The 27,591-nt window shown below is 42.4% G+C and overlaps 1 protein-coding gene across 2 annotated transcripts; it reads right to left on the bottom strand.

The window, feature by feature from the left end:
- Positions 1-934: 934 nt before the first annotated feature.
- On the bottom strand, positions 935-26,180 carry LOC311508470 (actin nucleation-promoting factor WASL-like). 2 transcript variants are annotated; one of them, XM_084573238.1, is made up of 11 exons: positions 25,772-26,180; positions 18,267-18,401; positions 17,914-18,000; positions 16,699-16,795; positions 15,251-15,274; positions 11,321-11,504; positions 10,029-10,071; positions 8,063-8,216; positions 6,483-7,030; positions 6,288-6,396; positions 935-5,747 (listed from the first exon to the last, which is right to left on the bottom strand). In XM_084573238.1, exons 1-11 carry the CDS (start codon positions 25,874-25,876, stop codon positions 5,686-5,688), a joined length of 1,548 nt encoding a protein of 515 aa, XP_084429364.1. In that variant the 5' UTR covers positions 25,877-26,180; the 3' UTR covers positions 935-5,685. The 2 variants fall into 2 exon arrangements, with proteins under 2 accessions (XP_084429364.1, XP_084429365.1); XM_084573239.1 differs by lacking the exon at positions 15,251-15,274.
- Between the last annotated feature and the right edge of the window lie 1,411 nt (positions 26,181-27,591).

Genomic DNA, 27,591 nt, shown 5'->3' with positions numbered 1-27,591 from the left:
GAGGAAATAAATGAAGCGTCAAAGGTGATAATATGGGTTTTCTGAGGAAGTCTATGTGAATTCTTACTGTTTTAAAAAAAAATGAAAATATACTGGAAATTTGCACATTAGCTTTACAATTTAATATTTCTAATAGAAACTGATATCTGTATTTTAACTATGAAATGAGTTGACTGATTTGTTTACCATTAAACTTTTCTAATTTGCTGTTTTCTTGTAAAATTGTACATATGATTTGTTGCTGGTTGAACTATCTAAATATAGCCATTTGCTGTTTACAGTACGACTCCTCAAAGTATGTACGTTATTCTTTGGTTACCATTTGAAAGCACGGGGTTGAGCTGCTATGGAGAAGTATAGGCACACCACTGTTTATCAGTGAGTCAGCTTCATGGTCAAGTGCCACTGATGCACATTCCCACTCCCGACACATTACACCCACTCCAGTTATTGGAACAGGGGCTTTTGCGCAGTCAGTTTGAACAATTCACAGTGCATCACATTGAACTAGAGGGAATACGTCACTGCGACGTTAGTGTTTAAACGCAATTTCACGGCATCAAATAAAACGCTGTGGGCTTTTTTAAAGCTGCACTTTAAAGGAAGATTAGGTCACTATTAAAAGAACGTTCTTCATCGTGACAATGCTAAATAAAATTTAAAAAACTGCTTTGTTCAGTCCAGTGCACTTGGGTTTTTCTGCTGCATATGGCTAGTAGCTTGCATTGTCTAATGTTAGCTAGTGTGGCTGTAATTATTGCTTTGGTTTCCTTTAAATGTCCTAATGTAATAGTTTTGTTTTGCGTTTTAATTCAAATTTGCAAGTTATATATCTAATTTACAGGCTAATACTATATGTGAATAGAGATAAGCCAGAAAAATTACAGACGTAGGGCAATATCTACACTTAATTTGAAAGAATTAGCTAAGATTATCCACAATAAGCTACTGGTCCAATTTAAAGATATGAACACACCAAACCGACATGAAAGAAGTACCGGCAATGAAGGTCAACTGTGACGTTGCCTCATGTCGCCCATGTCTGGACCAAAAAGGTGCACTTGAACACATCGTAAACACTACAGCTAGCGGTTGACATACGTTCTACACGTCTGCGTGAAAGGAAATAATACTTTGCATAAACAAAGAGCTACTATTAGCTTATCAGTGGCGCTACATTTGAGTAATTCTGTTTCATAACAAAAATAATTGTCAATTTGAATGTTCCAATTTAGATAAAAATGTGAAATGAAAAGCCCTTTGACCTTAGTTGTTCTGTCCAGTTTTGTAACATTTGTTTCTCCTCTTGTGCACTGGTTTTCTAAGATGAACAACCAATCAGAGTGACCTCTCCATCTGACGCTTATTAAACACGGTGAATTGCCTGAAGAGCCGCCAACAGGGGTCTGACCAGTCTGTGAGTCTGACTAGTGCCAGCTGGAAAAACACCGGAAAACAGCCGACCATCAGCTTGGCTTGTTATGGCCTTAAAACTCTTCTCGACTTAACCTAGGTCAATTACTGTAAGTGGACAAGACCGGATAACCACAGCATGTAGCCAATTAAGAGGTGGGGATGCTGCGTTCAGAGAAACCCACTGACATGAGAAAACAAGAGCCAGGCACTGACTGAGGGAGGTGATGAATCAGACAGAGTCAGAGACGGAGAGGAGATGACACATCGGGAGGGAGATCATGTGAGAGGAGGGATGACAGATGAGAGAGTGAAAGCAAGGTCTCAAAGCTGGAGAGAGCGAGAGATGTGAGCTATTAGTATCAGCCTTCCTAATCCCGGTCTTGCATTTGTGTGTATGTCTCGGAAGAGTCCACCCTCCCGAGTCCACAGTGCAGCTGTTCAAAGATAGTACAATGAGGTGCTCAGAGGTGGCAATGACAAGAGGACAACAAATGGCGGTTGATTAAATCATGTTGTGTGCTTAGGTTATTCTGCAGGCTTTCGGGATCTTAAATTTGACCGGACGCAGCTGAGTTAGACTCCTATGTCGAAATACTGGTCTTCTCAAGAGCCGCAGAACAGTGTGCACAATGCACGTCTTCAGCTAAGTGTCCTAAGTATAAAGCTTCCTCTCCTCAACCACAGCACTTTGTCATTCCTGCCAGACTGTCAACAGGGGCATCCTTCCGTACAAATTATCCATGAAAACCACAGACTTCCTGCTTGTAAGTGCACTCAGGGTGGTCACTACATTATCCGCACACACATGACATTATTATCAGGATGGATTGAGGTTTTTAGGCTACGGAGACAATCTAAACACCATTTTCTAAACCACACACAAAAAAATCTATTGTTAAGTAGGCAAGTTTTCACCAAGCTAGTGTTTGTATATCCCGGAAACTCTTCATTAATTCTCCTCATCCTCGTTCACGAGCCCTCTGACTTGTGTAAAAGCTTTTGCGTTTCTATGTGTGTTGGCCTCCATAGAAAAATCTAACTAGTGGAAAATGTCATGCCTGCTCTAATCCCTTTCACAAGCTCAGCTGCAGCGAGAACCGATACAGGGTCAGCTGATGTGGACGTTAACTAAAAATAAACGGTTGAAGCATGGGACTGTTGTGGCCAGAACAGCAGCGGTTCCTGCAGCGACTTCTAAAAATATCACTGATGAGACAATTTTTAGTTCACTTTTTACGTTTTCCCTTGACGTCTGTCCGTCTGTCTGTCTCACCCACAAAGGTTTGAGGACCTTTATAGACGTCTATCAATAGATACACACATCTTTCTCCCTTCCCTTTTCCTTCAAAAGCTGGACCTTACAATCAGTACTGGTGTGACACACTTGTTCTGCTATTCAGGGTTACGAGCTGTACTTAATTAGCGTCCCTCGGTCATCCACATTTCATTTCTACCTGGCTCACCGGATGAAATGGTGGCAGTTCATAATCCTCTGTCCAGCTCCTCGTCTCGCTGCAGGTGATGAAGCTTGCAATAATCATTCCCTAAACATACACAAATGTTAAGATTTCTGAATTTATGCATTTATGCATGAAAACAAAGTATTGAAGAAACATCTACTATGATAGGATGCAATGATAAATGATGCCCGAACAACCAAGCGTGTAAATACCAACCTTTTATTGGAGTGTACAATGTAAGAGTTCATTATTTAACCAGTCTTTTTGACAAGACTTGGAGTCCATAACATCTTATTAACCGAGTTACCTACAGAAGCTAACATCAGCATTAAACATGGCTAGGTTTTATTTCAGCCCCCCTGCCCAAATAACAGTATCTTAATATTTGTCAAAAGAGGTCAGTTCTTACATCAAACAAGTGGCAATTTGTCTCTCAAAGACACATTTTTTTTTTTTTTTTTTTTGGCTAACTGGCAAACACGGGTAAAACAAACGAGTTTAGAGAATTTCTTTTCCTGATATTTGTCACATCGTGAGTTTTTGTACTTAGCATTCTATAACTTAAAAATGTTAGCAGCTGTAGCGGGCTAGCTGTTAGCTGGAATGCTAAATGTTCAGGTTTAGTCGCTGAATGCTCAATAGCTCATTAGCTCAACAGTAAAAGTAGTGTTGTTACAAAATGTCTTAGATTCTCAGGTCTACAACTCACTAAACCATTTAGCTTAACCGACCAAAATTCATAACTGCAGAAACTTTGGGGTCAACAAGAAGTGTATGAGAAGTTTCACCGTTTACACATTTTAGCTTAGCGGCTACTGTAGAACTCTCGAGAGGCTAAGCTAAAAGTTAACCGTTAAGGGTTAGCAGTTAGCAGCTGTATCGCAAAGATTTAAAGCAAAACTGTGCAACTTTTGACAGAGGAAAGAACACACTTTTGTTTTACTCGATAAGCGATAACACTCACCCTTACTCAGTTCAATTTCCTGCCTCAATTGGCCAGCTACGAACAGTTAGCATATCCTTCAGCCTAGATTCTAATGTGAGCCATTAGCAAATGCTAGCTAATGCTATCAAATTCTGGCTCACATTAGCAAATGCTAGCTAACGTTACATTACTACAACCGCTGTCCTCCTCCACATTTTCGCACTTAGCACTTCCCAACAGTTTCCACTTGTGGCACACAGCTGTTTAGCAAAAGTTATATAGTGTTACTTTAAGGAGCACATAGGTTAGTACGAATTTAGTTGGTTAGTAATTTAGTCTCAACATTAAGGCTAAAATAATACACATCAATTATTATTGCTAATCTTTTTTAACAGTTTTGAACCTGATAACATGGGGGCTGCTACAAGTAACTGCAGTTAGCATTTTGTTTTTTTCCCCGTAACTGATGTAATAATATGCCGTTTAAAAGTTTTGTGACAAATCCACCTTTAAAGTACACGTTTGGTCTTTGTAGGGAATAAATTAACCACTGTCTGAGTTTATTATTCCTATGTTACACCTCTTGATTTACTAGTTAGTCAAGAAAATATTGATACGTGTTAGAAGAATGCCATGAATATGTTTCTTCCTATAGTGTGTCAGCGTTTAATGTCTACAACTGGAAGAAAACAACTTCAGCCCTGCTGTTTCTGTACAGTAACTAAGCATATGGACCCATTATAAGCATCAGGTGTGTAAAACTAAAATGTCTTTATTCTCAAGCTTTACACAATGAATTACCTGATTCCAACAAACAGGTATTTATTGATGCTCTACCTGCTACTGTAAAAAAAAAAAAAAAAAAAAAAATCAACTCAATCTGTAGTGTGACAGTGACAAGAAAAATATCACAACAGATAGCCAGCCATAACACTGTGGGCTACCTCCATTTGTAGTGTGGTGTGTTTAACGGTTAAAAATCAGAGTGTATTCTGTGCCATTACTTAAAGCATAATGTACGTCCCATAATGACCTGAAAATGTCCTGTATTCATGCGTCGAGTCTCCTCTTTTCAATCTGTGCAAAAATATAACAAGACTCAAACTCTGGAGCAAATTTACAGTCCACAGCAAATGAAGCTAAATATTCCAAAAAAGAGCTTTCTTTTTTTTTTTTCTTCATAAGAAAATATGAGTGCTAAACTAGGATCATTTTTGAATACGTAAAAATAAACTACTGAGCAGTAGGGTATGAAAATAGTTTTTTCCCTCCTAACGAACAATGACGACACAATTAATCAAAGATTTGTGGCAACTTTTTGTCTTGTAAGCCCTCCCTTCAATCACTGACCCAAAAAAAACAAACAAAAAACATTCAAATCTAGTGTTCGAGAGACAAGCTGATTTAAAATTGCACTGTAATTTGGAGAATGGGAACACAGGAGAGTGATGAGGAGGGATCATGTTTGATGGGAGGCAGCAGATATGAAAGATGGCCGAGTGACAGATGGAGGTGACACGACGTGGGAGGAAAAAAAGAAAGACACAGAGTGATAGAAAAAAAAAAAAAAACACAGTTAAAATGAAAGATGAGACGTATTGCTATCAAGAGACAAGTAGCCAGTCCAGACATGACATGAAGAAGATAAAGAAACAACAGCCTAAGATATGAGAATGACAAACATTTACAGATTAAATGAGGTATTGCACAGATTAATAAAAAAAAAAAGCATAAAGGCAACAAAAATATACAGCAAATTGATAGAACATTTACATTTAGAATTCTGAAATTAAAGATTTCTTCTTAGAAAGACAAGAACGATTTTAGTGTCATGATCATCAAAGGGGGTCGGGGGAAGGAGAAAAAAAAAAAAGGAAAGAATCACTAGTCGTCCCATTCATCGTCCTCCTCAAAGTCCTCGTCATCTTCATCGTCATCATCCTCATCTGTGGAGAGGAGGAAATATTCACGTATTAGGAAAACGGCTAGCTCTAAAGAAACATTTGTCCCGGTAAATTGTGTGAATCGTTCTAAGGTCAGGAAATAAGAGTTTCTCTAAAGTTAAAAAAAGGACTCACGAGGATGATCAAGACAGATGAGGAAGTGGGGAAAGTCTTGTTTAAGTGTAAATAAAGTGTCATCTGATGTTCAGTAAATGAGTCAGAGTGCAGAGCGGCTGCAGCTGGAGTCTAGCAACTAATGCATTTCTTGAAAAGAGGCTGCTATTGTCACTGTTTACCCCAATAAGCAAAGAGGCGCAGCACCTTGTAGGATGTTGCTGCATTTCACAGTAGCCACATCTTTACCTGGTTCAACTCTTTACACATGCATCCCTGCCTTTCTTTGCAGTTCTTATTGTAAGTTTCTATGGGCAAAGTTGTCTACTAAATGAGTTGCACTTGTAGCAGAATGTCAAAATGCATGGATTTCTACTGTACTGCATAAGGGAGATGAGGAGAGTATCATAATGGTGTTTTTGGATGTACCTGAAGAGTGAATAGCCTTGCTCCTCTTCTGCATCACTTCCATCAGGGCACCGACGATTCCTGCCGAGGGGGCAGGTGCGCCAGGTGTTGAATCCGTGTTATCATCCCTCTGTAAAGATGATGCATGTGGAGTTACAGCATGTTATAAATACACAGCTGATCGAGAGGTGTGGCGTGTGATTAATGAATATTTACAGGTTTAAGCTGGATTCCTTGTCGGATTTGGTCCAGAAGTGCATCCCTGCCGGTGTTGGTTCCAGCCGGCTTCTCTTTCTGCTCGACCTTCTTCAGCTGAGTTCCTTCTCTGATCTGACTCAGCAGCGCCGACTTCCCACCGGGCTGGCTGCCGTCCCCTCCGTTAGCCTCCATGGGGAGCGGCGGAGGTGCAGGGGGTGGAGGGCCAGGAGGCGGAGGAGGAGGAGGTGGAGGAGGAGGCCCGCCGGTACTGGATGGAGTGGAGGATGAGAGGGGCGGGGGAGGTGGGGGAGGCGCTACGGGAATTGAGGCGTGGGCCGGCGGAGGGGGAGGCGGGAGAGGGCCTCGGCTGGGCGGGGGAGGCGGCGGGACGGACATGCCCGGTCGGGACGGAGGGGGAGGTGGGGGAGCAGAGACGGGAGCTCTGGAGGGGGGAGGCGGAGGGGCAACTCGCCCCCGGGCGGGGGGAGGGGGAGGAGGAGCTGAGATGTGGTGATGGGGCGGGGGAGGAGGGCCGCCTCTGGATGGTGGTGGAGGTGGTGGAGGCGCTGAAGAGAGACGGAGAGAGAGAGAAACAAAACAAGAAAGTTAAAACAGAGACTTCATTCACAGTTCACACTGCAGAGCCCGTTTCACACATTTCATTGTGTGCAGATTACTTTCATGAAGGGACAGCTGGAAGATCTGGAGGATCACTACACATTTCACAGCATCTCCAAAATGTTTGTCAGTTCTCCAACTCCTGTTTGTGCCAAGCCATGCAGTTATAAAGTTGAGCCACAGGGGGCAGCCTTCCCACCTGTAACTAGTATTGAACAATATTTGCAACGACTTTCAAGAATAAAAGGCGTAAACAATGACCTCAATCTTCCATTTTCCAAATTTGACTTAAAAACGTGCTTTCCTTTTCCACTTCTGGTAGTTTTGGACCTGCTGCTCTCACAACTAAATGCTACTCACAGAAGATTTACATGCACAAGAGTTTAAAACATGACAGATCAAGAGTTTTTAAGTGTGGCTAAGCTTCATGTAAGGGTTAGCCAGAAGCTACACAGCAAAAAAAAAAAAAGAAAAAAAAAAAAAAGGTATTTAGAGAGGTATCATGGCACGGCAAAAACTCCATGAAATGAAGGAAATTTGACTACCACGGAGAAACAGCCTCTTGTGTCTCCAGCTGGTTCAGAGTCACAACAGCAAGATACAACCAGGTGCAAACGTTTTAAGTACTGCAGTAACTTCAAAGACCTCACACAGGATGAATTTATAGTACAGACTCTACATGCACAGTCATGAGCTGTCACTGCAGCAGGACATGCATGGAAACCTACCACTCCACCTGGGCGGACCTGGGGATAAAACCACCACACTAGTTAGATTGTCTTCAACTGACAATCAGACCATTAAACACATTTTCACATGGTGAGCGTCCTGCAAGAAACACAGTATAGTTTTTATATGTAGTATGATAAAACGACCACCCATTAAAATTAAATTCACTGTGGTGCACCTTCTGGACGGCCTCATCCGTTTTTCCATTTCCCTTTCAACTCCGCAAACTCTGATTCAGTCCACATCCTCACCTTGCCTCCGCAGCTCATCTTTGACGGCCTCCACGCCGCCTTTCTTCTCGATGAAGTCATAGATGACCTTAGAGGTCTCCTTGTCCTTCAGCTGAGCCTCCGAGATGCCGCACATGTCAAACAGGTTCTTCAGCTCCGGGTCCAAGTTATTCAGCTGAAGGAAAGACACGAGGAGACATTTGGTGAAGGCACCTGTTGATGCAGCTTAACCCAGAGGTAATCCAATTATGCCATACTAACTAGGTTATAGACAGCTGCAGAGCTATAAACCGTCACTGCAGATATCAACTATGCAATGTTTGATTATGAAAAGCATATGGATGGCATAGTAAAAAGCCGATACCACCACCACCACGATACTTGAAAATACTCTAATTGACACCTTTTGCTTCGTCTGGATTCAAACCTGCTATCAGTATCAAATATGGGGGTATATCATCACTACAACTTCCTAAATTTCTATGGCCTCTCGTTGCCACTAGCAAGTATCACATTCTTTTGTCAGTCAGACATTCACATTTTAACGAACTACGTCCTCACTACATCCTGCAGTCCTGCAAGTTCAATATCATAATAAGTCCTGTTGTTTAATGGCACCATAACCAAGAGTCTGATTTATTTGCTTGACAATTTAATACTACCACAAAAGTTGCAGATTCATTTTCTATTTATCTTCTTTACTGATAATTTCAGCTTTACTGTCACTACTGAAGAGCATATTTTCCTTGTCAGACGGTGGCTTTAAGGAAACCAACCAGTGCTGCATCTTTACTGGAAACCATATCAGCCTCCTTAGTCCCGCATCTAAAACATACAGGCTGCAACAGATTGCCCCAGCACATGGCTACACACTGGCTTTATATGGAATAGTATGTTTTCGAAGTGCTTTAATCTGTATTTATGAGCTCTGCGAGCTTAGTAACACTTTGTGCGAGTGACATGTTAAGAGTTGAGTTTAGTCCAGTGAGGATTAGAGGCACATTTGAAAAAGCAGGATTAGCCGGTCTGACATTGGCTCTTGGAAATGTATTCAGACAAATCAGCTGATTTAATCAAGAGCTGAATGCCAGAGGTGACTTTCTGTTTTATTGCAGTTTGCTTCGTGGGGATGTTTCTAGTGAAGATGGCAGAATATGTGCTTTTATGCTGCCATCTGGTGGTTAGAGGATTAAATTTACAACTGGTCAGATCCATTAATATTTTTTATAAGAGTTCAAACTTCAGTTGTTTGTTTTTATTATATTATATATTACTGCCAGTTAAAAAGATTCGAGGTGAGCATATCTGCCAGGCTGCATGAAGAAAAGTAAAGTAGGATTATCTCATTGAAGTTGACGTCTATTTGAAGGTTTTAACTTCTACTGTAGCTAAGATACTTTACTTAAGTTATCTATATGATAACAACAGAAACGGATAGAGATAAATATAGCTAAGACTATCTAATATATCCCTTACTCTTTTATAAATCCACTAATTTGTGCCTTGGCTTTAAAAGTATGAGGATTTAAGAGGGGAGCGAGCTTCTTTCGAATGACGTCACCTTCTAAAATCAGTCCTTGAAAGCATTATGAAACTGAAATCATTTAAATTTCTTTTTTTTTTTTTCCCATTTAGAGACAGAGTAAGTCCTCTGACCCGTATGATCTCAAAGCCATCATCCTGAATCCAGCGTAATTACTGATGATGCTTTTTTGGGAATGAGTCCATGGATTATGCAGACGCAGGTTGATTCTCTTCCCTCTGAAATCTCCTTGTGTAACACTCCTGATGACTTGGCTGCGCGGCTCGGCTTAATATTTTCGAGACGATATTAAATCTAGAAAGATCCGTCGGGAGGAAGGATGCCTGACTGACAAAAAAACAAAATAAACGGATCGGGCCAAGTGCTAAGAACGTCCAGAGGTCAAGTACTCCGACACATGCACGCAAACAAGCATTGACATTGGGTTATTTGAGGGCTGCTTACATCGAAGCCTGTGTTTGGATCCCATCCTACGTGCCCAATGTGCCTGTGGGGAAAGAAAGGAGAAAGTGTCAGATATGTTAAAAACAAAAAGGTGTTTCCTGTTGTTTCCTGCAGTCAATTGTTTATTGCAAACCCTGCGTTTCTAACATGTTTGACCCAATATTACGAGACCTGCCACTTCCATTTCTATGCATTATTAATCTCTCCTTTATTCCATAGAATTGCACTCGGAATAAAAGCATGAATTAGTGCCACCCCCCCCGCACACACAGCGTATCAAGACAAAATCTGTGCCAATGTGTCATATGTCTATAAAAAAACTGAAAAACCTCCAATCATTAAGCTGTTGTTTAGGTTCAATTATGGTTTTTAAACGTCTACCTTCAATTGTAAGTCTAACAAACTGTTCCAGTTGTCACAGAAAACCTGTTACACTAGACTCTTCCCCCAAAGGCTTCACGATTGTTTACCAATGTATAACTGACTGCTAGTTCTGGTTGTTAAAAGCCTGGATAGAACATGTAGTAGGGCTTTGTAAACAACAGGTGCATTTGGAGTGCAGGAACTTTCCTGAAGTTCCTATACTGTTGGAGAAAGTACCTGCTACAGGAACTGAGATTTTTAGGGTCTTTGTTTTAGATGCCAGTGGAGGACTTTCCCAGCACAAGGGGAACGCTGAGTGATGAAAATGTACAGCAACTGATCAAGACACGAGTGTACATTGATTGGTAAAACAAGGGATAACACCCTGAGATAGGGACTGACCGTGAAGTCCAGGATTTACCGAATCTATGTGTGGAATTTTTGTATGTTGGTGTAAAAAAAAAAAAAAATAAATAAAAAAAAATAAATAAAACACCTTAACTTTATCTGTGAACGAAACACTGAGTAATACATGAGTGTCGTGACGTTGCCGTAGCAATTGCCAGCCGTCTCTCACCTTCAACGTTCCTATTGGTGGTGTTGATGCAAACATGTGCACTACAGCTTTTAGTTTTAGATGGCTGCTAACTTGTGCTGCTAACATTGTCTGGTTGTTTCCCACAAGACACCAGACAATGACAGTACATAGTTCACACTAAAGTTTCCCTGTAGACAGATACCCTCGGAGAATCCCCAGAACTGTTTGGTCCAAAACCACCTAATCATGACCAGAGCTACGACTTTTCAAGCTTTGTCGTGGGGGACAAACATAAAAAATGTTGGAAAATCTGTTCCTTTTAAAACCCTCCCCAAAACTAAGTGTCTATCTGAAACAAACCCAACTCTTGTTTACGTCTGCGGGGACTTACTGGAAGTTGCTCGGCGTGCCGATGTCTGCCTTGGTCAACCTCTTTTTCTTCCCTTTGTTCTTTTTCTCCCTCTTGGGGAAGGTAGAGTGCACCAAGTTGTTCACCTGAGAGTTGTTATGGTAACGATGAACATTGCTGATCTCCGGGTTTTTGATGTCGACAGTGGCCATGGGCAACGTAGGTCCTGGAAAATAAAGGAAACGGTACCAACGTTTATATAACAGCACAAAGAGGACACAGACACAAAATGAGTTGTTGGGTTTCCACTCATCTAAGGAAGAATGTTTAAACGCTTGTTGTCTGTAACTTCTTTATATTAGAAGGAAAACAGCTTATAAAAGTGGTTAACAAGTCATAAAACACGACAAATGAGTCCAAGCATGGGGATTTTTTTCGTTTTAGTCTTTATGTTTATGTAATCTTTTATCTAATGACAATCACAGACTTCGTGTGGTGCAGAGAGGACTTATTTGAAGTTGCTTGTGAGAAAACGGGTTTAACATATGCTGTATATAGAACATTAAAGTATATAATACATCACTGCCACTCAGGTTATTTACACTAAATCCCAGCACTGGTTGAAACTGAAAGACGACACTAAATAACGTCATTACCAAAGAAATTCCACTGTCTCCGGTGAGATACGGATGTTTGCAAGTGTGTGGAACTTGTTAGGTCAGTTTGGTGACCTACTGTCTTTTACAACTGGCATCGATTCTGAGTGCGCATTCATTGTCAAGTGAGCTTAGTTTTGCAGATGATGCACATGTCACTCAATCGCGCAAACTGGTACTCGACACGTTTGTATTTACCTAACCTGAAATCTACCAGGCCTGGCTGTGAAAGGGGCAAAGTTACCAAACTGACAACATTATATGGAGGATGCAAAATATAATAAACTGGACAAGAAACAGCAAATGCAGAGTTTTCTACAAGCAATCGCAACAAGCCAGCGTTAACAGTATCTCTACCATACAATCACCAGCCAAACACTAAACTTATACCAACAATAAGAAGTCAACACATTGTGAAATGTCCACCATTCGACGGCCTAGCAGTCAGAATTTAAGACAAGTTTCTTTAAAAGGACCATTAAAGAACCAGGTTTCATTACCACAACATGTCTTTGCAGCACATACCTCTAACACTCTCACTACAGGGACTTTTGGGAGTTTTGCTGGGTGAAGGTGAGGCCGACCGACTGCGCCGCCTCCTCACCCTGTCCCAAATACACCCACCACCATCTCCGGCTCTGCAGGCGGTCATACCGGCGTCTAGAAGCATTTTGCCGACCAAGCTGCCGGCCCGCTCTTCGCCGCAAATGGAGAGCCGAGCGGCGGGGTCGGAGAGAGGCGGGTACAGTTCATCCTGAGGGAGAACCAGGCAGTGCAAGGACGACAGGCAGCTGCCTGGACCCAAACCTCCACCTGCGACGGTTGCACCTCCTCCGCCAACCTCACAATTGAGATCGTCTGAAGGCGCAGACAGGAAGGTGGTGCAGAACATCATTGTAGTCGGTGGCTGGGCATGAGAGATGCGGTGAGAAGGAGGTCCTGGTTCAGAAACCTCAGAGGTCTTCGTTCTCAGGTGAAGATGTGAAGAAATTTAGACGAAAGTGTGGTGGGAAAGACACCAATGAAGGTGCTCAACCTTACGACGGGTATGACTCCAGTCTTTTCAAGCAGTCTGTTTTGCTGAAACGCGAAACCAAAGATCCCCCCCCAAGATTTCCAAAACAGCGCAAAAATAGACCAACTTCGAATGGACGTCTTCATTTACTGAACTCCTTTCCTCAACAGACATCTGGTGGAGCTGAGACGCACACTTCCTCAACTGGGAAAGCAGACATGCAGCAATGTTTTCGGAAGATAAAATATCCAACAACACTTATCCAGGCAGCAGCCAAAGTTTATTCATCCTCTCCTATTCCCCACTGGTCAGGTTATAATGCTCAGCTTGGCTCACTGCAATCATTTCTCCACCCACCTCCACTACCACCACCACCACCTCCTCCTCCCTTCCCCTGCAAAACATACAAATGGATCTAATCCCAGCAAATTATTCTGGGTTTAGTGCTGGGTTTTACGTAACCATCAAAACCCATCCCATGGAAATAATCCCACGGTAATCTCTGGCGTTTCTGAAACATGATGAAATGGTGGGGTGAAATGCAGAGCAATAGATAAAGGCAAAAAAAAGAGAGAAAAAAGGAAAACTGAGAGATTAAATGAAGAGTGGAGGGGAGAGAGCAGATGAGGACAATTGATGACCAAGGGAAAGTCAGAAAAGGGGAGTAGGAGAAGAGAGCAGAACAGGAGGGAAAAGAGAACCAGACTAGAGATGTCACAGTAATGGAAAGGAGAATAAGACGGATAGAGATGGAGAGGGAATATTCCTGTGGGTGGACACTGACTAATTCCTTTGGAAACAAACCAATGTACACACAAAGATGCACTTATTCGGAAGCTATGCATGACAAATCCAACATAGAAACTGGTAGCAGACAGACAGGTGAAGCGAATAACATTGACTGTCTCACTACAGTGCAATGTTCCGCTGGAAAACCTTGTTTCCAGGCACTGACATGGATATCATTTGGCATCTACCACCCAAATAAACACCGACGGAGACCAAGCAACCACCTAAACGGCAAGAGCACTATCCGAGCTTAGCCATAACCGCTATGGAACAGCTCGAAGAACACGACGAAGAGCGTAAGGGCCTGAGACAGCCTCCAAACACACCAGATTCCAGTCAGATGGAACATTTGAATTATGTTTTGGGAGAAGATTGAGCCATCTTATTACCCAAGGAACAAAAGGAACCACCGTCAACTTCTGGTGCAAGACATCCCAGGACGCCTCAAGAAGACCTGTGTCCATGCCGCAACAGGTCAGACTCCTTTGACCATTGGTCAAAAATGGTTTACTGTCCAGCTTTGAGTTCATGAGCACTATGGTTTGGGTACTTCATGTATGACCACATATACCATCCGACCATATGCGACACAAAGCAAAACATCGTCGCCATTAAGCCGCTCTGGATACGAGCATCAATTAAATGCTTAAAAGTGTTATCTGAATAGTTAACACCTCTGTACAGCTGCATGCCAACACACACAGTTATATTACTAAGCCGGCTGGGTGAAATCATCATCTGTCTGTCAGCGAAAAACTGGTTCATATCTCCCGCTGTTACCGTCTCTAACATGTGGGCACATACCCAAGAATGCACTCAGTCTGTTTGGTCATCAGACCGAACCGAGCGGCAGAATGACACCATGAAGGCCAAGACTCCACGAGAGGGCGGTGTCATGTAATCACATAGTTATATTATGACGCCGATGTTTCTTTTCCTCTAGATTACAAAACTGACTGCGAGACAAAATTTGAATAACAAAAGAGTTACTACGCACTATATTTCTTGTAATAGTACAATGTTTTTGTGGTTAGTATCCAACGTGACACATTAAACTAACAAGAAATATCACAAAATAAGCTTTTAATCATTTTAACCAAGCAGCAATTTCAAAGCACTAACAAATTTTCAACCTTTTGAAGGATTAAATACTTACTACTATTATTTAATAGCTATGAGCAGCTCGTGCACTGCATTATGGGACAATAGTGTGTATATTGATAGATTTAAGCTAGTTTTAACTACCTTACAGTGCTTGGAGGTAATATGTAGTATGGAATTGGGAGTCTGAACTCATCTAGACTTTATTTATCTTAGTTCTCTTCACAGATGCCAAATTGCGACGAGTTTCCCTATGAGTTAAAAGCAAATCATCCTTGAAATCCTGAATTATCCCAACACTACAATCATTTGACACTGGGATCAGGCTGTCACAAATATTCGCCAGTACCGTCAGACACACGTCTGACTCTGGCGTCTGATTATTCCTTAAGGAAACGGTGGAAAACATACCATTTGGAGGGTCGCGTCTCTTCTCTGTGAACACACAGACAAATTAAATCATTACAATTTGGTGCTAAGTAGTGGGTTGTGTTAATGAGAAGCGAATGAGAGTGTCAGAGCGAGGAGAAGAGAGCTCCTCTGGATTTTAGACGCAGGATACGGCGGGACCGTGCATGTGCTGCACAGAATGGAGAGTTATTTAGGAAGTCATTGCCAAGAAGATTGTTAAGTTAGTGTGTTTAGGAGGCGTAAATCACACATTCACACACACACGCCACAGCTACTATCTTTGTGCATCATTTCATAACACACTAAAAATATACAGAGTAATAAATCAGTGACTTAAAAAGGAAGACATGGCAGAGGCTCAGAGGCTGTTAATCAAAGAGGGTTATTCTGAAGCTACACACTCACACACTTCAAAATACTAATGGCTTGGGTTTTCCAGCGGTTTAAGGTCAAACAGAAGAAGCCTTGTAGATATGATTAGGCACCCGATGCAGAGGACCGAGGGGAAGAAGATGAAAGAGAGCGATCCATTTGAAAGGTCAGGAAGTGACCCGCAGAAAAGGACGAAGGGAGACAGACGCTCTTAAACAAGCATGTGGTCATGAAAGTTAAGGACTGAGTGCAAGTACGTAAGAAGGCATCTGTATGGCCATGGACAAACTGTGAGCTTTCAATCTACTGCTGTTCATATGAACACATTTCTTTAGAGAGATGAGGCAGGCTAAGTGGTAAAAGCTAAGCTGTTGCTGGAAGAAAGTTGTGTACAGGATTGAGCACACGGTTTTAATTTAATTTCTGAGCGTTGATGCATTTGTGTACTTTGATGTGTTGTTTTAATTGATAAAAAATAACCTTTCGGGGTGGGGGGGGATGGTCAAAAATTTCCAGGGTAATCACCATGTGCAGTTTATTACATGCAAACCCAAGAGATAACGCCCCCTTGGGTCAGTTGGCATAATTATGCAAAGATCTTGGATCTTGTGTAGACGCACTACATTTAGGTTGGATTATACTGACTGAATGACTGACACTAAAGGAGGTATGCAGAGTGGCATGTTGGGAAATTATGTTGTTGATGTGTTACCAATAGATTGTAGTAGATTAGGAGAAGAAAAAAATATATATATAGTTAACAAAACTAGGCAAAAAAAAAATCTTCAACTATTGTCAATACATGACTACTTTAAATAGACTCCAAACTAAATCTCTAACAGCATCATTTCTGCACATTTGAATTGATTTTGCCCATGCATTGACACTTTTTTTGCCCAGCTCTGTGTAGAAAACGATTAGAAATCCATTTGATCTTGTGGCCCCACTAACAGCAGTGGGTTGATTGCTTTGGACACAAGATACAAATGCATTTGCCAATCGTGTCATTTTATTCAGCGAGTTAGATAAGATGTCAGGTTCGGAGGTTAAGTCAGCGTTCAGCGTTGAGTTGGTACCGGTTCTCCTCTGTTTTCTCCCCATTAGCTCCATCATGGCGCCGCGGAAACGCTTGGTCTCATCTTCGCTGGCGAAGTTCAGACCCACTTGGCACGTCTGTCGACACATGTACAGAAAACATAACGCCTTTAATGACTGCATAGTCAAGCCTATTTCCATGCTGTGCATGGAGTGAACAATCTCAGCCTTATCAGCCTCACTGGCTGTCCCACATACCTCATGGCTAGCTAGAGTCTGAGCTACTGTGCCCACCATCAAGATGTTGCCCCATAAATAAAGATATCCAGTCACATGAGGAGCTTTAGATATGACACAGGGCTCAGATTTCTAGTAGTTTTACATAAAAGAAACAAGCTTTACAGTGTATTTTGGTAGTAAACATGGATCACACAAGGCTCTCATGGTTTCAAGATTTCCAATTGAATTTCTGGATTAAGATTTTGGAAGGAAATAAACTCAATAACGGACTATAACCGGCATGTCTTCATGAACAAGTAAATTAATTATAAACCAGAACTTATGCAATTGTTCTAAAAGCACAATTTAATTGTACGGATTACGAGAATAGGATGTAGTGTTGACAACATGACAGACAGGAGCTTTTAAGCGTCACTAACACAGTCTTTTAGAAAACTGAAAATTTAAAGGAGTGCAGTGTTTCCCACAAAATCTTTATGAGACCCTGGCGTTTGTTTTTCTTTGTTCTTTTGTTTTTTGCCCATAATTATGATGCTATCCCAACAATTTATACAGTGTTTATGTGCATAAAAACCTAGAAAACTAAACGCCAGAGATTTTCCATTAACAAAAATACTAAAAAATACAATAAATTGACAAAATGATCAATATATTAATCAACTGAAAAAATACTTTGTATGTCTGTAGTTTGCTACAGGCATAGTTACAAGGTGAAATAATAGCCTACATAATTAATGAGGATAATATTATCCATTGCCACTACTTACAGCCTAATACAGAGTAGTGTTATCACATCGTCACACTTAATGTAAGGAATAATGTAATCGGGTGTGGGTGGGCAAATGTGACGATGATTTACGTGTGAACGCAGACTCCGATGGCGTCAGAGCAGTCAGGCCAGCATCTCCTCCCACACATGAATTTGCTAAAGGTGCTCATCTTTGGCCAAATGTGAGTGCTGGTGTATAATACAGAGAATCGGAAGTAAAAAATAAACAATAGGAAGGACAACTCACATCTCCGGCAAATGTGACGAAGTAGGGTTTGGGGAGGTATGTGGTGAAGTTGCTGTACAGCTCCTGTTCAAACAACATCTTACCGTCCTGTGCAAAACAGAAAGATTTACGTCAGATGTAACACATTACAATTTACACACTGAATTCTCATTATTGTTTCTTCCCTTTGGCTGGTTCCAAAGTTTCAGTTTTAAAAAAATACAGCATAAGCTCTTCATGAACGCTGGTAAACCCTTGCTGATAGTCACCGCGGTGAGTGTAAACATCTGGTCATGTGCAATCTATTACAGCAATAAAGCACCAAGATGCAATCACCAGCGTGCAGTACTGCTTCTGGGTTTCCATGTACGTACCTTGATGTCAAAGACCCTGATGAAGTAGGATCGCTGGGGGTTGTCTTTGACCAGGCAGGCCACCCCACAGCATCTCTTGCTCCAGCAGGAGTTCCTATCTGCTGTGTACACCTGGACCACAGCTGAAGACAATGACTAGAGGGAGAAAGAGAGAGAAAGAGAGAGAGAGAGAGAGAGAACCATTTAAATGTGTCTCATGTTTCACTTGTTGTACTAACAGGTGGTAATAAAGTCTTCAGCTCTTCTGTCAACTAAAGGGCCATTTAAATCCCTAAAGCCTGTGTTTGCAAAACTCAACATCCGACAGCAGCAACGTTTAAGCTTCGTCAGCTGGGCGTCACTGTTTATGAGGACAGGCAATTAAACGTTAAATGTCAACAAAGATCTGCACCAAAAATAAGTGGCGGAAAAATGTGTATTCACTTTATAAAACCTATTTGGTCAGAGAGGCCAGGCCAGCTTCATCCCTCATGAAGCCCTAAAAGCACCACCTGATGGCAGCAAGCATGGTAGTCACTGGTGTGTGTGTGTGTGTGTGCGTGAAAATGGGAAATACAGCAGCATTCCTGCTATTACTCGTAATAGCTGAGGGCACATGCTGTGTGTTTTTCAGTGGCTACAGCTGAGAGACATTCAAGCGTAAGGAGAAAGCTGAGATCAATTAAACCACTGTTCCGTGGCACGGTTGTAAAAGCATGTCGACACCAAGCACAAAAACCACAAGCTTCAAGACATTGGTTTTCCTGACTTGACTCCAGAATACAATCTGTGCAATAACAATATGTTTGATTACTAACGGGAGTACATGGATCAGGACCACACCTAGTACTGAATACCTACAAAACATGCAACGTTAAATTCTGATCATCTTCACCAGAGATACTGTTACTGAGTATATCCATCCATCTATTTTTGACCGCTTAGCTGAGGTTGGGTCATCATGGCAACGGGCTAAGCACAATATTCCAGACGGCTCTTCCTAATAACATTATGTAGTTCCTGATGAAGGATCCCAGGGCGTTCCCAGGTCATTTGACTCCGGCAAATTCTGAATCTGCTCCCATCTGGTCATTACCGGGCCATCTCCAAGAGGAGGCAACTTCAAGGGGTTTCCAAACCACCTCAACATGTTCATTTCGACATAAAGGGCCCAACAGAGTAACTCATTTTGGCTGCTTTTATCTACAATGCCATTCTTTTGTCGGATGAGAACGTGGATTGTTTGGTTAATCAAAAGCTTTGTCTTATGAGTACATAAAATCCTCCATTAGCTTATTTTCCATTTGTTTTTTTATACAAATTCAAAATCCACAGATCAGGATGACAGTTAACACAGACGGTGTAACCTATGAACGTAGGCTATGCCGGTGTGAGCCATTTATACTGTCATCAGTCTGGCTTGTCGACGCTGTCTTTTTTGCTCGACGAAGTTTGTATATCCCAACCTCCTCAGTTAACCTTTCGTCAGTGTGTTCCATCTTTATTGATCCAAAACAATCGATTCGAAAATTGCAAAGATGCAGAAGCAGCCGGAAATACTAAAACCGGAAAAACGCTACGACCAAACGGACCAATCACAGTTCTGCGTCACCGCGCATTTTAGCTACGGCGCTAGGGTTTGCGTATACTCTGTCCTATCAATCTCTAGACTTCAAGTCAGTTGTCAAAAAGGTCCATCAATGCCAACTGTTGAACAAGCAGCATAGGAAGAGGACGCCCATATGACCCTCATCTTCTTCACTGAATCAATGCTGTGTTACCAAAGCTATTAAGTCGAACCTTATCACTAACGTGACCCAGGGAAACAAATCTTATGTGTATACTGCTGCACTGTAGTAACATAAAATCTGTTTAAACAGGCCCTAGAAACAAATAATACAGTTGTATAAATGCAAAGCACCAACAAGTACAGATGTATAGAGTACTAATAGCTAAAGGTCTAAAGAAAACTGAACACATCCCTTTTAAACCCACTGTCGTTGAAACACCTTTCCAGTAGTTGTGTTTTTGTTAATGAAGCCGTGCATTTAAAACCCGAGAAAGGCACCATCTCCAAGTTAGACTGTATAATGTTATGCACGTGCACTTTAATAACACACCTGTAGCACACACCGAGACGCGATCATAAGACCAGATTAAACTCCCACAGTTTTTACAAGGTGCTGCCAGGGCTTTCTCACCCTGAGGGGTCCCGGTTCACAGCCATTAACACACACACATGAAAGAAGGAGCATCACGACGGGAAATGCCTGGTGGTGCTTTTAGGCCTGTTTAACTCATCTCAGTTCCAGGAATTACTGCACACGTCAAGGCGACACACAGCACAGATCCACTGTGTTGTTTTTTATTGTAATTCAGTGTGAACGTGGTGTTTAAATTAAAGGGGGTTGCAGAGGCAGAACATGAGCACATAGAGAGGATTTTCCTTGCTGTTTTTTTCTGCTTATTTTTCCGGCTTTCGCTCTTTTGTCAAAATTCGTCTTGCTTGCTTTTAGACTGGCAGTCAGACGTCGCTTACAGCATCATTAAGCAGACATTCCTGTTCCCAGATGCAATGTTGATTCTAGCAACAACCAGTTTTTTTTTAAATACTTCATGGGACATGTACTATCAAGGCTTGTGTTCAACAACCGTGATAATTCTGTAAATGTACAACTTCATGAACAGGTACTTATCTTGATTAAGGGATTACGACCTAGGAACCAAAACTGAAACCATGATCTTGTCACCAAAATGCAGATTTATCCTTCAATTGAAAAAGTACAAATTGCTTTGCCTGACTGCCTAGAGGAAATCTCCCTCGGGGGGAGAACACAGTCATTATGCCTACGTTTTAAGGTCATTAGGGCTAAAATAAGAGCTACAGCCAGTGCTTCAGATGCAAGGGAAGCCTGAAAAATGGTACCAGAAAAGAGGCATACTAATTTGGTCTTAGCTTAAGTTAAAGCTAAGACATTCAATAAAACTATTCCTACAGAAAACAGTCACGCCAGTCTTTGACCTTTCAAATACCTCACAAAATATTTCAAGCTTCTTATCTTCTTATCTTCACTAGGGTAAGGAATACCAATTGTTGGGAAGGTTGAATTCAGGGATAAGTCAGCACAAATCGCTTGAGCCAACCAACCTAACAGAACAAACTGTGCAGAACTCTGCCTAGAATGACATAACATAAAACACACATGCGTTACAGCATTGACAGACATTAAAAAGCATCCCCAGACACTCTATTTGTCTATATTTATTCATGTTTATATAAGGAATTAGACTCTTGGCAGCATTGCAGCTCGATGGTTCAGGAAATTTCCATGATCAAATGAACAATCCGAATTATGCTATATGATTAATTTCCGCCTTTAACAGGGCCTATAGCGGTGTCCAGGCTCCGAGGCCCTAAGGTTTCATCTGCACATGCCCAGCTCTGATTGCCCCTGACAGGGGCAAAGGCTGCATGAAACGAGGCTCAGTCCACGCCGTCACCAAAGCGTCCAATCACAAACAACTTCTCTCTCTCGCTCTCTGGCTCTCTCGCTCTTACGAACATGTTCTCAAACAAGCTCAGTTTCTACATCTGTACTGACCTGATGACGCAATCCCTCCACCCAGCTCAAAGTCTGCACGGTCACATTCAGTCACTGAACTAGAGAACCAGGAAGTACTACATTCTTACACTGTACATTCAGGATATTTTCAGGAAATATAAAGGGATGACATGTTACAAAAAAAACTTCCTGAAGTGATTTAATGTTTCCATGTCTAGTAATTGATAGTAGGCGTGTTTTCAACTCCCCTCAAAGTCAACTGGTGAATGGTACAAAGGGCTTTCTATCTTGATCGCAAGTTTTGAAAGCACATATGTCCAACACACGACCAAACATGACCAAAAAGTTTTTGACATGATATGACAACTTGGAAGAGACAGTCCAAGACTCTGAGACTCTGCTCACTTGTATCTCAGTCCTTGTTGCTTTTTTAAAGAACTGTAGTGGAAGTTGAGAATTGTTCTCAGTCCTCCAGGCCATGGTATATCCCAAAATCAAAGCTAAAACAGAGCCGTGGACTCGTTATAGTGGAAGTCTTCATTTGAGTGTCATCCACAGAGCACTAGGACAAGCTGTTCTATCCTGGCACAAGACATTACACCTCTTCACAAGACAACATGGAGAGGAAGTGACAGTGAGGTGGTGAAAAGACGAGGACTGGGAAGAAATGGTGGCAGAATTAGGGAGAAAATTGGGCGGTAATATAGTGATGAAAAGTAAGAAGAAAAAAAGAGGTGAAGAAACACGCTTGAAGATGTACTAAAGAAATATAGTAACGGAAAAGAAAAACACAAACATGAAAGAGGCCTGACTAAATTCTGAGTGAAAATGGGAAAAGGGGAGAAGTAGGGGGGGAAAAGGGGAGTCGTGTTCCACTTCTCCAGCACAAATCACCAGAGGAGGCCGACCACGGGACTTCCTGTAGGACAGGACTGCTGATCGGGCAGTCTGTGCGCGCACACACACACACACACAGACACAGTGTGAATTGGACCCCTTCCACCTTTTAGCCAAGTCAGACAGTGTTGCTGATGGTGAAAACAGCACAAGGAATACTAATGAGTTAAACCAATGAGTGAGAGCACTGTGCATGTACCTGAAGATGTCTCATTTTCTCTGCGCATATGAATGACGGCATGACTTTGCCATGCAGAATGAAATGCTTGCATCGCTAACATACACCAGGATGTATTACGTGCACATTTCTCTTGGAAAAAGGAAGATATTGGCCACACATGACTTTGCATTTTAATGCTCATGGAGGTTGTTAAAACAGACCCACACACCATGGACAATTGTATTTCTGTTATTAGGTCAAAAAATCCAGGGAGACTCTTGAAGCAAGGCCGTGCCAAAATCTCCAGTGATACCCTGGCAAGAAGAACAAGCTACTATACAAACAAGCCTTTCACAGCTAGAGTAAATCTAACAGCTAAGGCTAAAAGACACAAAATAAAGGTGACTTTGTGATTCTTTCTGATTTTCTGCATAATAAATACGTTGCATAACCTGCAATCATTCAGGCAGCCACTACATCACTGATGAGCATCCTAATTAGATTGGTCCGGGAGACACACAACGTCTTTCTCTTCCAGTCTCCATTTCCCCGTCAGTATCTCAAACACACATTATGTCTAAACGAATAGACGTGTACAAACGCAGCCTGGCGTAGGACGGTGAGGAATGTTCCCGGTTCCCCATCCCAGTCACATGCCATATGACCGCAGTGCCAGGATGCCAAAAGAACGATGTCACAGGTTACATATCTGCAGGACACACCTTAGAAACTTGTGCGTTCAAGTGGAAGAAGAGGAGGAGGGACTCGATAGACTCATGTCATGGGACAGGAAGTGTGGTGTTTCCAAAGTAAATATGTGCGTTCACACACACACACACACACACACACACACAGACAGACACCTTAAATGCCAAGAGTATGGTTGATTGAATGAGGTCAGTTCTGCTCTGGTGGCACAAAGAGGAAGGGACATTTCTCTGTCACTCACCTTTACAATACTCAATTACAGGAAACAATTGTTGCTATGGGGAAGTAACCTGAAAGCAGCTCAGGTGAAAACCCTGACTGTGTGATTTTGCCTCACCTGTATGATAAATCAAGCGAAGTAAAGGTAAGTCAAAGCAGAAGCGTCAAATATTGCAGTTCCTTGAATGGCCACTTGAGGCCGGCTTAAAAAGTGAGTCAAGCCCCTTCACGTTAAAAAAAAAAATCAAACAAGGTTTAAAACGAGGTGTAAATTAAGAGCGTGGCCGTTTTAAGTGAGATTTGGGTGTCGTCACACGTTGCCAACTTTCTCCCTACCTCGCCTGTACCTCTTAGCCCATTTTAAGATCAGAAATGACTCAAGACGGGTCAAGTGCCGCCAAGATGGGGACCACCAGAGCCAACACACTGAGCTTCAAAACAGCTTCAGTAAACCTGCGGGTGGGGCCGCCAAGAGCTGGTCCATCTGTATCTACAGGTGTTGAACGCGCCACCTCCCAGGCTGAGTAATGCCGACAGATCAAACTTGATTGCAACACAAGCTCTTAAAAAAAAAAGAAATTCCCACACACACCTTATACGTTTTAATGTGAAACTTCAAAACTCAGCAGTAAAGGTGAAGGAACAGGTGAAGGCGTGGCATTCTTTTCGGCTGAGATCACCGGGGCGGCACTTTTAAGATACTGTGGCAAAACTGCTTCTCGGCAGCGGTCACCCTTCTGCTGAGTTGCGCACATACCTTGTAATAAACCGGCAATAAACTGATTTTACAACAACCCTCATTGCCCAGGTTTACTGTAAAAGACAGGTGAACTATCAAGGCAAATCAAGGTGACAATCGTGATCCGCCTGCAGGTTTGCGAGACACTCGTAAAACCCTGCAGAGAGGGTATTTACTTTTCATTTAAATCTTCTGTTTCACGAGAAAAGATCATCATAAGGAGGGTGGGAAACGACCAAACACTGAGTAAATGTTGCGCTGTGGTGAGCCACAGAGCACAATGCAAGGCTCTCTGGTAGGCAAACAATTATCGATCTGATCTTTAAGTGCTGCAATGCAACAGATTACGGTTATCCTGGTGTAGCAGACGTGCAATAAGGTCATGGCCATGTGGATGTGAAGACACATGCGGCTGCAAATGCCTTTGCCTGAGATGCCACTACAATCTGGTCGGTGTGCATGAGGTTTAGCTGGGACCTGGAGCACGGTGAGGGCATAAAAATGAGTCAGCTGGATGGTATATGCGTCACGTAATGTCAAACTATCTCACAATACTGAGTCGTGACACTGCATTACTGATCCCGGCTGCAAGTCACACTGGTACAGCAGGCTCTACCCCCACAGACAGATTGGAGGACTAGGTCTAGGAACAAGTCTGCTCGCCACATTCTTCTCGGTGGACGCACACTTCCCGAAAACAACCAAGGTTCAGTCTAGATTATGTAATGCCAATGCAAAATAAATCATGGCTTTGCCCTGATGGGTTTAACAGCCCCGGAGTATATTAACCGGACTCTGGTCTGGTCTGGGCGCAGCTGGGCCAGCGACAGCGGGATTTCAGGGGTTTTCCTGGAGGGGTTTCAGGTGTGTCGAGCTCCTAAGTTTTTTTTTTAACTCACACCAGCGGAGGGCCTGGGGCTGCTGGAGTGAAACTTCCCAAATGTCACCGTCCCAAACGGGGACGCTGTAACAGCCGAGGCTCGCCCCTTCTTGCAACCTCCCGGCTCGCCTCGGCTCGGCTGTCAAAACAAACCCAAAATGTGTCCCCCCCCCTCCCACCTTCCCTTACCTCTGGAATCACACACAGAATAAAACTGTAGGCCACAAACGCATCGTTACACCTAGCATCTAGCCTTATCTGCCTCCTCCGGGACAGGAAACACGGTGCAAGTTAGCAGTATTAGCTTATTTCTTAGCCAGCTATCATAGAAGAATTTAATATGAGGGGGAAAAAACTTACGATGCATTTCCTGCCAAGGTAGTTGAAAAGCCATTCGTTTTCCTGCTGTGTCAGTAGTAACGAGCCGACATTTGATTGCCGCCGTTGAGGCGGGTGTCCACTCATTATTGTTGGTCAATTTATAAAGTATGCACCGACTTCTAACTCGATGTGTGAGATCCAAAAAAGATACATAAACAATCCCTCGGTCATCCGTGGCCTGCCTCCGACCCCTTCGCACACCGGTTCAGTTTATCCCGGGGGCTCCCGCAAGACTCAGGTGCCAAAAGGGTGTATGCCGTTTTGGGAATGCAGCGCGAGACCCGCTTCTCCTCGAAATAAGGTCAGAATTGAAGCAACCGAGCGAAGACGGGAAACGATAAAAACTTTCCTGGGAAGTCCGGCCGCCTGAGAGCCCGCAGCCAGCTCCATCCAACATGGCAGTGTTAGGGCGAGTCCACTATCCGGGAATGGGGTGCCAACGTTTCCCCGACTGTGTCCCACATAATCGCTAAGACAAAGCACGGACTCGGAAAACAATGTAAAGTTTTTAAAAGTGCTATTTTATTATTGAGCTATATAGTAGTAAACACCTGGCGATCAAATTCTGCGTGATAAAATTACAACTCCCAGCAATCTCTCCTCGGAGATGGTTTGGTCCTGTCCGCCCGTGGCTTTTATGACAGGAATGTGAGCGAGTGCAGAATGGGAGGAGAGAAGAAGAAAGGTACAACCAGCTAAGATAGCCTACTGCTCCCTGTCACAGGAATTATTACATTAATGCAAAGCCATGTCCCTAATTTTAATCTTCAGTAAAGATGCTCACTAAGAACTATTGTGTTTATAATTTCCCTCTAATGATAATTTTAATTTCTTGAAGTCAAAGAGGTTTGCAAAGAAGTTGATATCCAGGCCCTATGCTTTCCTGGATGATAAACATTTTCTGGGAATGATGAACCAACCTTTGAACTGAAGTGGTTCTCGGGAAATGCAATCTTCTTTCTTTGCATTAAACTAAAAGTAGGTCTATAAATAAAGTAAAAAATTAAGCCTGCTCCAGTTACTATGCATAGCCTCGGGGTTAAAGCGTGCAGAATCAGACATATGTGCCGCATATGCATTCTCTCTTGAATCTTTGTCATCTGACCGAGATGACAAAATGAAACTGGCCCCGATTTGTTGAGTTACTGTGGGCTTTTCATATTAAACGCTTAACCCTTTACATTTAACCATACTTCAATTAGCAGCTTTTTTTAAAAAAAGAGGACAGCGTGCATGTGTTGTACACATTTTAATTATGCACCTGAGGGTAACACTCTCTGCAACGTGCTCAGTCAGGCTCATACACAGGTGTTGTTTGCAGGATGGCAATCTTAGTGAAGTGACGCAAAGAAAAACGCATTCTCTTATGATAAATACACTTCATTTGAAATAGTTTTACTTTCACATTGTCATATTTTCCAAGTTAGTTGCATTAAAATACAAAACAGGCTCTAAATATACTCAATAATCCTTATTAACCCCAGATTAAAAGTCCAGTTTGACTCCAGTATAATCACAAACAGCAGTATGTAAACCAACTCATGTCATCTTCATACTTGACGTAGAAGAATGTTGAAATGCCACATTTGTGTGCGTCTCAGTGAGTGCATTCGTTTAAATCACCGCACGTTTTCAACCTCCGGACACTGCAAACAGAGGAGTTTATTTTGGACTTTGACTGACACACATTTCTCTGCATGTCCGCTCCTGTCACCATTATCACACATCGCTTAGTTTTGGTCTCGACAACAGATGCATATTCCGGAGTATGTGCGGGTTTGCACCATAGGCCTGTCTGC

Source organism: Chelon labrosus (assembly GCF_963514085.1).
Source record: "Chelon labrosus genome assembly, chromosome: 23".
Taxonomy (NCBI): Eukaryota; Metazoa; Chordata; class Actinopteri; order Mugiliformes; family Mugilidae; genus Chelon; species Chelon labrosus.
Note: the sequence above shows the minus strand (reverse complement) of the source record. Positions and strands in the feature narration are given on the sequence as shown.